Source organism: Lasiodiplodia theobromae (assembly GCF_012971845.1).
Source record: "Lasiodiplodia theobromae strain AM2As chromosome Unknown scaffold_67, whole genome shotgun sequence".
Classification (NCBI taxonomy): Eukaryota; Fungi; Ascomycota; class Dothideomycetes; order Botryosphaeriales; family Botryosphaeriaceae; genus Lasiodiplodia; species Lasiodiplodia theobromae.
This window is the reverse complement of record NW_023336549.1, coordinates 32,517-44,589: the sequence shown is the minus strand read 5'-3', so window position 1 is coordinate 44,589 and position 12,073 is coordinate 32,517. Positions and strand designations below refer to the sequence as shown.

General features: G+C 53.4%; 4 protein-coding genes across 4 annotated transcripts; 2 read left to right on the top strand and 2 right to left on the bottom strand.

Annotated features, from left to right (window-relative positions):
- Window positions 1-126: 126 nt before the first annotated feature.
- LTHEOB_12564 (D-alanine--d-alanine ligase (d-alanylalanine synthetase) (d-ala-d-ala ligase) protein) lies at window positions 127-1,394 on the top strand (the record flags this gene model as incomplete). The annotated part of the gene is made up of 3 exons (XM_035509445.1): window positions 127-274; window positions 327-1,180; window positions 1,236-1,394. 3 exons carry the CDS (start codon window positions 127-129, stop codon window positions 1,392-1,394), a joined length of 1,161 nt encoding a protein of 386 aa, XP_035364460.1.
- Window positions 1,395-1,444: 50 nt separating this feature from the next.
- On the bottom strand, window positions 1,445-4,105 carry LTHEOB_12563 (Phosphotransferase enzyme family protein; the record flags this gene model as incomplete). The annotated part of the gene is made up of 4 exons (XM_035509444.1): window positions 1,445-1,607; window positions 1,653-1,881; window positions 2,535-3,807; window positions 3,854-4,105. The coding sequence occupies 4 exons, from the start codon at window positions 4,103-4,105 to the stop codon at window positions 1,445-1,447; spliced, it is 1,917 nt and encodes a 638-aa protein (XP_035364459.1).
- Window positions 4,106-6,463: 2,358 nt separating this feature from the next.
- Window positions 6,464-7,284, top strand: LTHEOB_12562 (Mpv17/Pmp22 family protein; the record flags this gene model as incomplete). The annotated part of the gene is made up of 3 exons (XM_035509443.1): window positions 6,464-6,559; window positions 6,611-7,024; window positions 7,132-7,284. 3 exons carry the CDS (start codon window positions 6,464-6,466, stop codon window positions 7,282-7,284), a joined length of 663 nt encoding a protein of 220 aa, XP_035364458.1.
- A 939-nt stretch (window positions 7,285-8,223) lies between these two features.
- Window positions 8,224-9,771, bottom strand: LTHEOB_12561 (Cation-transporting ATPAse 4; the record flags this gene model as incomplete). Its single annotated transcript, XM_035509442.1, has 4 exons — window positions 8,224-8,848; window positions 9,004-9,383; window positions 9,459-9,563; window positions 9,619-9,771. The coding sequence occupies 4 exons, from the start codon at window positions 9,769-9,771 to the stop codon at window positions 8,224-8,226; spliced, it is 1,263 nt and encodes a 420-aa protein (XP_035364457.1).
- Window positions 9,772-12,073: the final 2,302 nt, after the last annotated feature.

Here is a 12,073-nt window from a genome sequence, read left to right as displayed (position 1 = left end):
TCAGCTGCTTTCGGTACCCACGGATCAGTCCGTCGGCGCGAGTCCGAAAGTCTCGGAGCGATCCCCACTCGGGGATTACTTAAGACGGCCGTTTGGCGCTGTTCCTCGGCTCCAGCATCAAGCACCATGCGGCCCCCAACAATACGCTCGCTACGGCTTTCCGGCCACCTCTTTCGTCGCACCTTTGCCTCGGCAACACCCCGAGTTGCCCTTCTCTACCAAGCTCTGGACCCGCCCATCATCAACGGTGTGCGCAAGCCCAAGAAGCCAGGCGGTCCGTTTCCCGAAAGGCTTGTCTCCGGCCCAACATCGCTGATGATTTACAGGATACCGCGACTCTGGAGCAGACATTGCATACGTGTTGCGGGAGCAATGCCGCATTTCCGTTGCAACTCCTGCGCAAAACCCCAACCCGACGAATGATGTCGACTGGGTTTTTCCAGACCACGAGCAGGGAATCGTAGCCGCCGTGGAAGCTGGAGCTACCTGTCTATGGGCAAACACCATCCTTTTCAAAGACCATCCTCTGCAGACATCATCCGCTTTGGTCCCATACCAGGATAAAGTTCGTGTTGTTGGTCAACCACCGCTCTTTGTGGACGCGTATGACGACAAGAACTATGTAAACAGCATGTTGAGGCAGCGCGGCGGCTTCACTCTCCCCAAATCAAGCATTGTTTCGCAGCAAGATGATCTCGAAGCATCACTGGCACGCGACAACATCTCATCCTGGCCTGTCGTTGCGAAACCCATCCGCGGACGTGGTAGCCACGGTGTCAAGCTTTGCTCGTCTCTCCAAGAGCTTCGCGACCATGCCGATCGCCTCTTTTCTGAATCTCCATCCATCATGATCGAGGAGTACCTGTCGGGACAAGAGGCCACCGTCACGGTCATGCCGCCCTCTGCCAATCGTCCCGATTACTGGGCCATGCCTGCTGTCGTTCGCTTCAACCATGTTGATGGAATCGCTCCCTACAATGGTGTTGTTGCCGTCACCGCCAACTCACGCGTCATTTCTCCCAAAGAGGCCAGCGAGGATCCGGCGTACGAACAACTTGCCAGAGAATGCGAGGCCACAGCACGCCTACTTCAGACAAAAGCCCCCATCCGCATAGACGTCCGACGCTTCAGAGATGAGAAGGGGTCACCTTTTGCGCTTTTTGATGTCAACATGAAGCCTGTTCGTACACCTTTCAAATGCTAGCCTATATGACCGAGTGCTGACATATTAATAGAACATGACTGGACCGGGAAGGCCCGGCAGAGAGGATCAGGCAAGCCTTACAGCCTTGGCTGCAGCCGGTCTTGGTTGGGACTACCCTCAGCTTTTGGAAAACATTCTACAATCAGCCTGCTCCCTGAAGGACCTCCGGACAGCAAAGCCAGCTTTCTGATCTGAAAGATGTAATTTCGTAGCCAAACTAAGTTTTTCAATTCATCTACTTCATGATGATGCGTGGTTCTCAGGTGCTGTTTCTCCATTGACCTGACTCTTTCCAATGAATGCCGAAGTGAGATGTTGACACATGTACTCATCTTCCGGAGCAACTTCAAAATCGAACCTGCAAAGGTCTTCCTTGAATGGGAACATGTAGGTAGATGTCACCCTTCCTTCCGTTAGAACCATTATTTGAGGGGAAACACTGACTTACCAATGATGCTCCTTGCTTGCCTGATACTCTTCTAGAGCAGCGCGATCATGGTGGTAGCTGACAAGCGCGAATTCGAATCCTTTGCTCCGTTCAATCGGATCCGTAACAGAAGGGCCTCCGACAATAAGACGGCCGTCCTTGACACATGGGAGGTTTTTGAGCTTTTTGAGTTCTCGGACGAAGGTCGCCTTGTGCTCTGCTGTCACTTCAGGCTTGAACTTGAAGAGTACTACGACCCCGCGGCTTGTCAGCTACGGAAAAAGAGTTGGCGGCTGAGTCGCCCTTACCGATGTGTATGAGAGTCATTGTCGCAAAAGCCTTTTTTTAATGGGAATGGCGGGAGAGTGCAATGGCACCAGCATGTCATATATAGGTGGTCACCTGCCTCTTGTAAGGGACGGCTGGCTTAACGACGGTCGTTTTCCCTCCCCCACTTTGATTAGCCTCGGCACACGTCCGCGGTGAAATTGTCTCGGAAAGGCCCCGAATACGGATGAGCTAATCCCTGGCTGGTGGGAGCCCCCCAAGTCACACAGGATTCGTAATTCCAGATGCGATACTCCTAGTTAAGAGCCTGTTCATCACCCCGGCGATGTGAGGCGGTGCACATATAGGCAGTCGAGCCGGCCGCATAAGGAGAGTTGAGTTCCCGGAGCAGCGGCAACGTAGCGGTGCCTACCGAAGCGTAGCTGGTGGATTATGTTCATATGTATGAATCTGGGAGTCTTTTCCAAATTGGCAAACCAGGAAGTACAGAGGTTTATGGTGGTCTTAGGCTTAGTGTATCATAAAAGGTCCTGCAAATGTTGCTAATGGGAAAAGTTATCAAATGCGGCGAGCTCTTTGTTTGCGCTTGGCTAAGTACCTCTTATTTCATCATACTGATGAAATGAGAGATGCTATCAAAGTGCTTCTTTTTCTCCTTCTCTTCTTCTTTTTCGAACCCCTGCTGCTCCTGTTCTCTCAGCCACTCCGACCGTCCTACACGGCTCTTTTCTTCGAAGTACCCCTCTCTCTCGTTGAGGAAGTTGTTCTTCTTCCACACAGCGGTATCGGCCACGCTCCGCCAGAAGGTTGCGCGCGAGATACCCATCCGCTTGCAAAGAACCGTCTCGAATTCGTCAGGCGTCTCGAAAGCTTCTTCGGTGCTGTCGCTCTCGTCCACGTCCGGATAGTACTTGCCGTCGTTGGCTTCGATTCTTGCGTTTATACTCCAGAAGTAGTCTCGAACGCGGGTGTAATTCTCGGCAGAAGCGACCCTTTCGCTGGCATTGGTCTCGATGATCTTACTGATGAAAGACAACTCTTCTACGCTAGCATCATTGCGTTCTTGTTCGCGGAGGACCCTATTCTTCTCCTCTTCGGAATATGAAATTGGGCATGGAGGAGCATGGCCATCTTTCGTCTTTGTGATATCATCCCAATTCTCTGTGACGTTGATCAGAGCGGCATGAAGATGGATGGGATCGGCTGAATGGTGTGATTTGACAGCTATGAGTAGCTCTCGCAGTAGGTGCCAGTTCGGTATGCTAAGAATACTGTGGCTTTCTTCGATATGTTTAATCTTGTCGAAGAACCTTGCCTCCATCATGGCTTGACGCCAATCCACAAGTTGCTTCGCGATAAGCTCCTGCCGCTTGTGGGAGATAGTCTCGGGCTGTCGTGGCATCCGCGGTTTACTTGAACGTAGTCTAGACCTCCGCATTAGATTAGTGCCCCACGCTAGTAGACCAGGCTCAGCCATCCCGCTGAATTCGTCGGTGATGGCGGCAATTTTGACATTTCGAGACTGTGTGAAGTTGACATGTCGAAGGTGGCTCCTCAAAATATCGTAGGCTGAGAGTCTTGGGGTGCTTATTGCCGTAATGATGCGCGGCAACAGATGATCCACGATCTTCAGATAATCATCGTAGAGCTTACGATGCTGTAACTTGAAGTCATGCTTCTTTTCTCCATGAACGATCGGACCGTCTTCGGGCACGCCTTGGATGTTCTTGCTTATGTCATTGAAAGTGAAGGCTTCAGGGTTAATGACTGCGCCGGTGAGCTGAGTGATATGTGGCTGCTGAATAGGCTGACTTACAGGGACCACCTCCTTGTGGCTCATGGCCATGGAACCTCCACATTCTGGTGCAAAAGGGACCGACGCAAAGCCCTTTCAAGTCACCGCGGTTAGGAATTGGGAAAGACGGGCAACCCACAGGCAGGTCGCGGGAAAAGTAGATGGCACCGAAACCAAGGAGTTCAAATGATAAAAAGCGGGCCTCGATGTCAGCCACTTCGTCGGCCAGCTTCAGTCTTTCATCATCGTTAAGATCTGTCCAAATGTTGATCTCTGAGCCGTCAGGTTCTTCGAAAGCGATGAAAGGCCAGCCAATGGGGTTCTCCCGAGTGCAGTTGTATTTCAGGACTTTGGGAACGGGTACACCAAGAGATCTTGCGAGAGCCATCATTGCTACTCGATTCGCCATGCGCAGGCGTTGGGTCTCGGGCTTCCCCTCCACTCCGGTGTCGAAATAAAGCCGAAAAATGAGGCGTGGTCCAGTTGGATGCGTGCTAGCACGGATGTCGCGATATCTAGGGTTCTCAGCCGCCTTTTCGAGGAAGACTCTTGCTGCTCCGGGGAACATGATCCTCCTAGCGGCATTTTGCATTCCTTTCATACTGAATTCGCGATAGGTAGCGGTGTGATGAAGCGTTCTGTCTGACCTGTCACACGCAATAGGTCAGTCTCACCATCGATAGATTATTACAGATTATCATAGGCAAGGTTCAGCGGGATAGACATACAAAAATTGGTGAGAGGTATACGCCCACAGGTCCCGAAATGGCAGTGTTGGATGTACAGTTTGGTCCAGCGTAGCAGGGTGTGGATGATGGGACGATTCGCCTTTTGGTAAATTAACAAAGCTCCCTTGCCAACGGGATTGAGTGCGGGGTATTACCATTATCTTTGGCTTCGGCTTGCGGTCCTGCATGTTGGTGGTGCGAACCAAGCATCTGTGCAAAGAGCCCTCCCGGCGCATCTCTTTCTCTCTTGCCATTATTCTCCTGCGAGCCGTGGTTCATTTTTAACACCTTTTTAATTCCCGCCGCAAGCATAATACGTCTTCCTATCTCACTTTGGTCAGTCTCCTCCCCGCCGAGCACATCCCATTTACTCTTGGCTTGCGAGCCTGGCTGTGATTCATGAACATGGGACCCAGCATCCGGGTATTCGGCGGACGACCGAGGGCGCCCGGCCGGGAGGTTGAAATGAGAGTGAAGCATAGAGCGAAACGCATCTCTTACTCTTTGATCCTGCACGGGCTCTTTCCCATTGAGCGCATGACCACCAGTCATTTGCCGTGATTCATGAATGGTGGAACCAGCATCCGGATCTTTGGCTTCACGTTGTCGTCCGCCGAAGATGGATTGAAGCGCATCCTTTTCTCTCTTGCTGTGTTCGGTTTCTCCCCACTCAGTCTCCCCCCAATTTATCACATGGCCAGTACTTTCGGCATGTGAATCTGGCTGCAACTCGTGAGAAGTAGTTTCCGGATCTTTGGCCTCTCGGTTAGGTGCGCTCGATCGTGAGCTGAAAGCGGATAGAAGCGCGTCTCTTTCTCTCTTACTCTGCTCGGAATCTTCCCACTCAGTATTTTTCCAATCGATCACGTGGACGTTTGAGTCTGGGTGCGATTCATGAACGTGGGAGCGAGAATTTGGATCTTTGGGCTTTCGGCGAGGTGTATGTGGTCGTCCGCCGCCGAAGGCAGAGCGAAGCGCCTCTCTTTCTCTCTCGTCATGCTCAACAAGACCAATGGTGTCTGGGCGTGATTCGTGAACGTGGGATCCAGCATCCGGATCTTTGGTCTTGGGTTCAGGCGCGTCCAGTCCTGCGGCGCGCAAAACAGAGAGAATTACTTCTTTCCCTCTCTCGTCCTCGTCTGTCTCCTCTCTCGCATTTTTTCGTTTGGTTTTTTTTGAGCTCGAGTGTCGCGCCGGCGTCATTTTCGGCGGGGGTCGCGCCCGCGGACGACATGCTGAGAGCTGCCTCAACATAGTGACATTGGCGAAGGCGGTGGGCGGAGAAATGCCGATGATGTGGAAAGAGCGAAGGGCGGTGGGCGGCAGCCGATGGTTTCACGAATCCTGAGGTTGCACGACGTGAGCGGGTCGACAGGGTATGAAAAGTCGTGGCCGGAGCATTTATCCATCTATTCTGCTCTCAAAACCTTTGTTTCCGCCCCTCCATTCTATGGAAAGAAAGACGGAAAGATGGAGAAAATTATCGTAGAAAATGCGCTTAAATGTATGCAATTGAGATATCCGTTGGCGAGATTGGAGGCATGGCGAAGCTGTGGGGACGGCAGGGCGGGCGGGGGCAGGGATCAAAAGCTGGCCTCCTCCTCGCTCCTTCTCATACATCATCGCCGTCGCGAACCTCTTCCCCATCCTCTTGAGTCCCGACTAGAATAGGTGTCCAGATGCTGCCTCCAGCCTCAATTCACTACGACTCCCCCACTGTCTCCTTCTTGCCTCCCGTCCTGTGACAATCTGCCTCGCACCAGCCCGCGCCAAACAAACGCGTCCCTCCGATCTACTACCCGCCTTGCATCCACACCGAGCAACAAACCAAGCATTCGCTCCATCTCTCGCGCCCACATCAGCTTCGAGCCCCCTGATCTTAGCACACGAAACAAACAGCCTACCATAGCCCACACCGTTGGAGTTCCGCATCCCACCAAAAAACAACCCCGCGGCACTCTCACCAAAAACGCGCCGCTTCAGACCCCCGCAGCCCTCCCAACGCAACCAACACCACCAGTATGCCGAGCGCAATGGTGCAGCAAACCGCCACGGCGGCCGCGCTGTCCGCCGCCAGCAACGTGCTCGCGCAGCTCATCACGGCGCAGAAGACGGGCGTGAGACAAACCACCACCCCCACCCTTTCCTCTCCCCCACAAACGAAATAGAAAAACGAGGGTAAAACGGCTGACATTTGCGCCCATCGTCCGTCGACCGGCGAAAAGCAAGCGTTCACCATCGACGCGGTGCCCGTGGCCAAGTTCGTCCTCTTCACCATCCTCAGTACCCCGCCGAACGTGCTGTGGCAGGAGTTCCTCGAAGACGTGTTTCCGGGCGAGAAGAAGGTGCAGCCGGCCGAGTCGTCGGCGATAAAGAAGGGCGCAAATGACGAGAAGCAGGGGAAGGACGTGGTCAAGGATAAGGCGCAGCAGAAAAGCGCGGGGATGAATTGGGCCAATGTGCTGTGGAAATTCCTGCTGGATCAGACGGTTGGAGGTGTCGTGAACACGGTGCTGTTCATCGCGGGCATGAAGGCGCTTAACGGCGGCAATGCCGAGGAGGTCAAGATAGCTGTGAAGGAGGTGAGTTCGCGCTCTGATCGCGTATTGGGGGATTTATGTCGGGAAGGGTTGAGAGATGTTCAAGTTGAAAGGGAAAAGAGTATGGCTGATTATTTCTGCGGTTGTAGGGGCTCTGGCCTATCTTCCTCGCGGGCACTAAGCTGTGGCCTTTGGTCTCCGCCATTAGTTTCACCATGATTCCCGTTGAGAAGAGGGTGATTTTTGGCAGCATCGCTGGCGTTGCTTGGGGAGTATATCTGAGCTTGATGGCTGCGGAGTAAGCTAGCTCTTCATGTCAGGGGCGCCGTATTTTCGCACCGGCCCCGCGCGTTGCGGCTTTGGGTAAAAGGCATTCATTGTTGGATTACTACAGCACGATTTCCATTGGCGCACGGGTACAGGTGGCTGTCCAGCTGGTCCATGCAGACACACTTCAAAAATCAAGGCAATCTAGACGGATGGACCGACGACGCCTTTGTCAATCGCTTTTTACTTCGACGAATTTGTCTCGACCTTGGAGTCCCTCTCGAAGCACGACAATGCCTTTCAGCGAACTTAATATTGCAAGCAAGCGCTCATTTGTACAAAGTCTCGGCATGATCTTCGCGTACTTCTATCCTGATCTATGTTCGATCCCTATCACTTGCATGTCTCATTTTTCTTGCCTCCTTCTCCAAGCATTGCAAAGTCTCTCAATTGTTCCATATTCCATCCGTGCGCAATCTTGGAGAAGGAGAAAGAATAACGATCTTCATGCTTTCCTCATGGACTCTTAATCAAGATGACACAAACCTACGCTAATTTCAGAAAGTGGCTGGATGGAGATACGAGGCTCAAGCATGAAGGGATGTGCCGGTTGGTAGCTAATCCCGCTCCAAAGCAGTCCTTCAGTCGAGCACACAATGAGAATATTGAATATCTCACAAAAGGTAAGCCAACACTATGTCTTCAGACCACGGCTCTACTTTTCAAACCCGCCTGCAAGATTTGAAACCATATCATGACCCTAATAGGTATTCCAAGTTCCCGCCACGAGCTACCAAAACGCCAACATGCCGCCCTACCCAACCACTTTATGCCATCTCATATATTGGTATACCACACAAACCCCCTTCGACAAAAGAAAGAAGAAAGAAGCGAACAACAAAAGAAAAAAAAAAGCGGGGAATAACGAAAAGTAAAAAAAAAATTACACAAGTGCCAGCCGGCGCCTTCGCACCTCACGGCGAGTCCCGACTATGTTGCCGATGGTGGTGATGATGATGGTGATGCGTATGGACGTTCGCATGATGCCGCAACCCCTGATCGAACTCGTCCAGCTCGACCTGCTCGACGCCGACCACCGCCTCGTTCGTCACCGTCACGTGGCTCTCCTTGAGAATGTACTTCTGGCTCTCGGCGTCCGACAGCTCCTCCCAGTTGCGCTTTCCGGCCTCGCACGCCACCGTGTGCGAGTGCTCACCATCCGCCACGCCTCCGTCCCTATGATGATGTCCAATCGCCACCCCAACGGCATCCCCGCCATCCATGCTCCCCCGTGACATCCGGAACGTGTCCAGCTTGTGGTGGTGCGTGTGGTTGCCCGTCAGTCGGCTCTTGTTGCCCGTGTTGCCGCCGCCAATGGTCGTCACGCCGTCTTTGCTGGGGCCGCTGTTGGAGAGCGAGGACGCGAAGAAGGGGATGTAGCGCAGGAGGGGGCGCAGGGCGGGGAGCGAGCCGGCGATGAGGCCGACGCCGGATTCGATGATGGACCACAGCGCGATGTTGGCGAGGCCGTAGAGGTAGTCGTCCGGGCTGTTGTAGTTGAGGAGGTAGCGGAGGCGGACGAGGGTCGCGGTGGAGGCGCTGGTGGTGGGGGTGGGGTGTTAGTTGGGGGGTTTCCTTGTGTGTGGGGGTGAGAGGAGGATGGGGAGGCTGGGTTGGAGTGATGGCCTGGGTGGACACACTTCCCGCTGGACCTGAGATGACAAAAAGAAAGAAGAAGGTTGAGCAAAACTTACACAACACCCAGTGCCAGAACGACGACGACGGAAGCCTTGATGCGGAAGCGGAGTTGGATGTTCCACAAGATGAAGGCCGGCAGGATGGCGCAGGACCAGTCGGTGACGATGGAGCAGGCGGACAGGAAGTACGACGAGTTGGTGATGGCCTTGGTGTCGATGCAGTGGCCGAGCGTCTTGTCCCAGGTGGCGGCGACGGGCTGGCACTGGACCAGCACGGTGACGATGGTGACGATGGCGCCGACGGCGCTCAGGAACATGATGATCCAGAGCGAGTAGCGGTACTTGCGCTGCTGCGTGATGCGGAGGAGGGCGATGCAAATGGCGCACTTGATCGGCACCGTCGAGGCGATGTACCAGATCTGGAAGAACATGAACCACTGGAGGGAGAGTCCGGCGTCAGTCAACGTTGCCACCTCATTCATCCGAAAGGAAGGGAGGGAGGGCACTCATACTTTGCGCCCCTGCTTGTCGTGGTAAGAATTGATGTGATTACTGTGAGTACCGATGCCGTTGAAGGATGCTGTAATTGTAGCCTGGCAAGCCAGTGTGTATAGGACCTGTCGACAGTTAAATACGATCATGGTACGCTCTTCGGTTTGAGGTAGTACTGACCAGGCCTGACACCATCATCCAGTCGTCCAAACCGAATGCCTTCATGCCCGTCCGCACAATTATCCGAGCAACAACAACAACCCATGACATCGTAAGAAGGGCGATTGACACGACATTGAGTGAGAGGCCCGGGCCTGTAGGAGTGAGCGTCATTGATCAAGTGATGGATAGAATGGTGAATATGGTTCAACAACAAGGGCCGGGGCGGTAACAGTAAGTCAGGTGGGCCAAAGGGCCGCGCGGGGTATGTATATGCAGCGAGGGAAATAGAAATCAAACCACGAAGGGCGAAAGAAGGGGCCAGACATGGTGGAACTTGGGCAGGGTCTCAAAGAAAAAGTCGGCTACGCCAGACCGGTCCAGCGGATACGGGTAGCACTCTAGCAAATCGATTTTTTCCCAAGCCGTGCCCTGCTTGCTCTCAGTCAGTTCAAGCCACAATTGTTCCCCTGGCTTTGTCAGGTGTCAGCGCGCTTCTGGTACGGAAGCAGTTCGAAGCCTTGCCGCGGCACCGGCTGGGATCAGCTGCGGATACCAAAGGACACTTATTTAGTCTGTCGGACATGCACGTGGCATGGCTGCGGCAGTTGGCTGCGTTCCTGCTTTAGAACGGGCGCTAGGAATTAGTTCAAAGCATGCGCTGCGGCAGCCAACGGTCAAAGCATCACCCTCACGATTCAATATATGAAGTAGAGGCCGTATTCAGCGCCTCTCGAAGGGTAGCATGACACTGATGCGGGTCTGCCAGAGTCAGCAGTCGTGCGCAAAAAAACAAGGCCAAGAAGATTCGTGTGGGGAGGACGCGCATAGCGTGGGCTGAAAGCGTGGCTGGACTCAAAAAGCCAGCCAGAGCGCCACAAACGGAAAGCGCACTATCTACGCACGCAGCCTGATACGCCGGACGCCACTCCGGTAGGGCGCGCATCACGGTTGTCCCTGGTGTCGATCTTGTCGCCTGGCTTCATCAGAAGCGGTTGATCCTTCAGCGGAGCCGCATCTTGCCTGCCGGGTTATCCCGACGAACACGATAACCACGCGGCTGCAAGATTGGGTTTGAGTGGGTCATGGTGGATCGAATTTCTGCTCTGAAGATATCGAGAAAAATAGGAGTTGGGTGATGGGGAAAAAAGGAGCGATGCGGAAATGCGCGAGTAAGTGTCGCTGGAGATGGTGGTGAATCCACTGCGAGGTTTGCCTCATTCTTCGCATCAACACGAGCATTGGTCCATTGGTCGCCTTAATCGTGTTCCTCTCTCTCACCTGCTCAGCTAGCAGCCACATCATACGACCTCGCCATTGTGTCGAAAGAGCGGCGAGCGTTTCATTTTAGGTGGCTTGCAGCCTTCTCAGTCGATAAGCAAAGCCAATCTACAGGCATCCGCATGCCAGTGTCTTAGCCTGGGCAAATTTTGTGGGCGGCTGTGCAGATTATTGATGCGCAATAGGGCAGAGTTGATCAATGATCTGGAAGCGGGAGAGATGCATGTCGTGCTCGGCAGGCACCACCCCTCGCCACGTCCACCACCACTCTTGCGGAGATCACAGCCCAGACTCTGCTTATCTGAATATCCCTGTCCATTCGCCCTGGACGAAATACCTCGGTACCCTGTCCGCGGCAACGGAAGCAGAGAGCAGGAGGATCTGGCGGAAGCGGAATGCTGGGTGAGAGCCTGATTGGAACTTGTTAGCGTTGCAAGGTTTCTCTGAGATTTGAGCCATCAATTGCTCTAGCCGCCGCTGACTCGCCCTCATCTCACTCGGTTTTCGCCTATCGAGGATCCGAGCCTTAAACCAATGGTGGTGCTTAGCAGCCTTCTGTCTCAAATCCAAATCTTTTCTTCCCACGGTGTTTCCGAGAATCCGCATTGAAAAAGGATAAAAACAGTGCCTCTCCTTTAGCCGTGCCGAACACCTGTTCGACTTTCTTTTTCCCCATCCTTCCCGCAGCCCCTCCCGCCGACCTTTTCTACCTTCGTTCGCATCTGCAAGCATCCCCCGCGAATTCCCCGAGTTCCGCCGACCCACACACGCACATCCCTGAAAACTTGTCGTTTCAGCTCCAAACACGAAAGCCCAAAAAGCAAATAAAAGGGCTGCCCAAAGGGCAAAAGGAAAGCTCCCCCGGACAGGCTTGAACTGTCAACCTCCTGATTGCAATGGTAATTGGATTACCGCTAACAGTCAGACGCGCTAGCCAATTGCGCCACGGAGGAGTAGTTTGTAACGACTCCTTGGATCCAGCTGAGTTACTGGAGTGGCAGTTGTTGAAAGATGGCTTTCCGGATAGCAATTATAAAGAAAAGCGCGTGTTTGACCCCCCTTGAGTTGTGAACAACATGCGAAACGTCGATGGTGAAAAACGTTCATTATTGTGGGAGAGATCGGCTATTGAGTCATGCGAGGAATGTTGAGGGCTGTTCATGATTAATGGATTCTATCAGATCTTAGCCTTCCG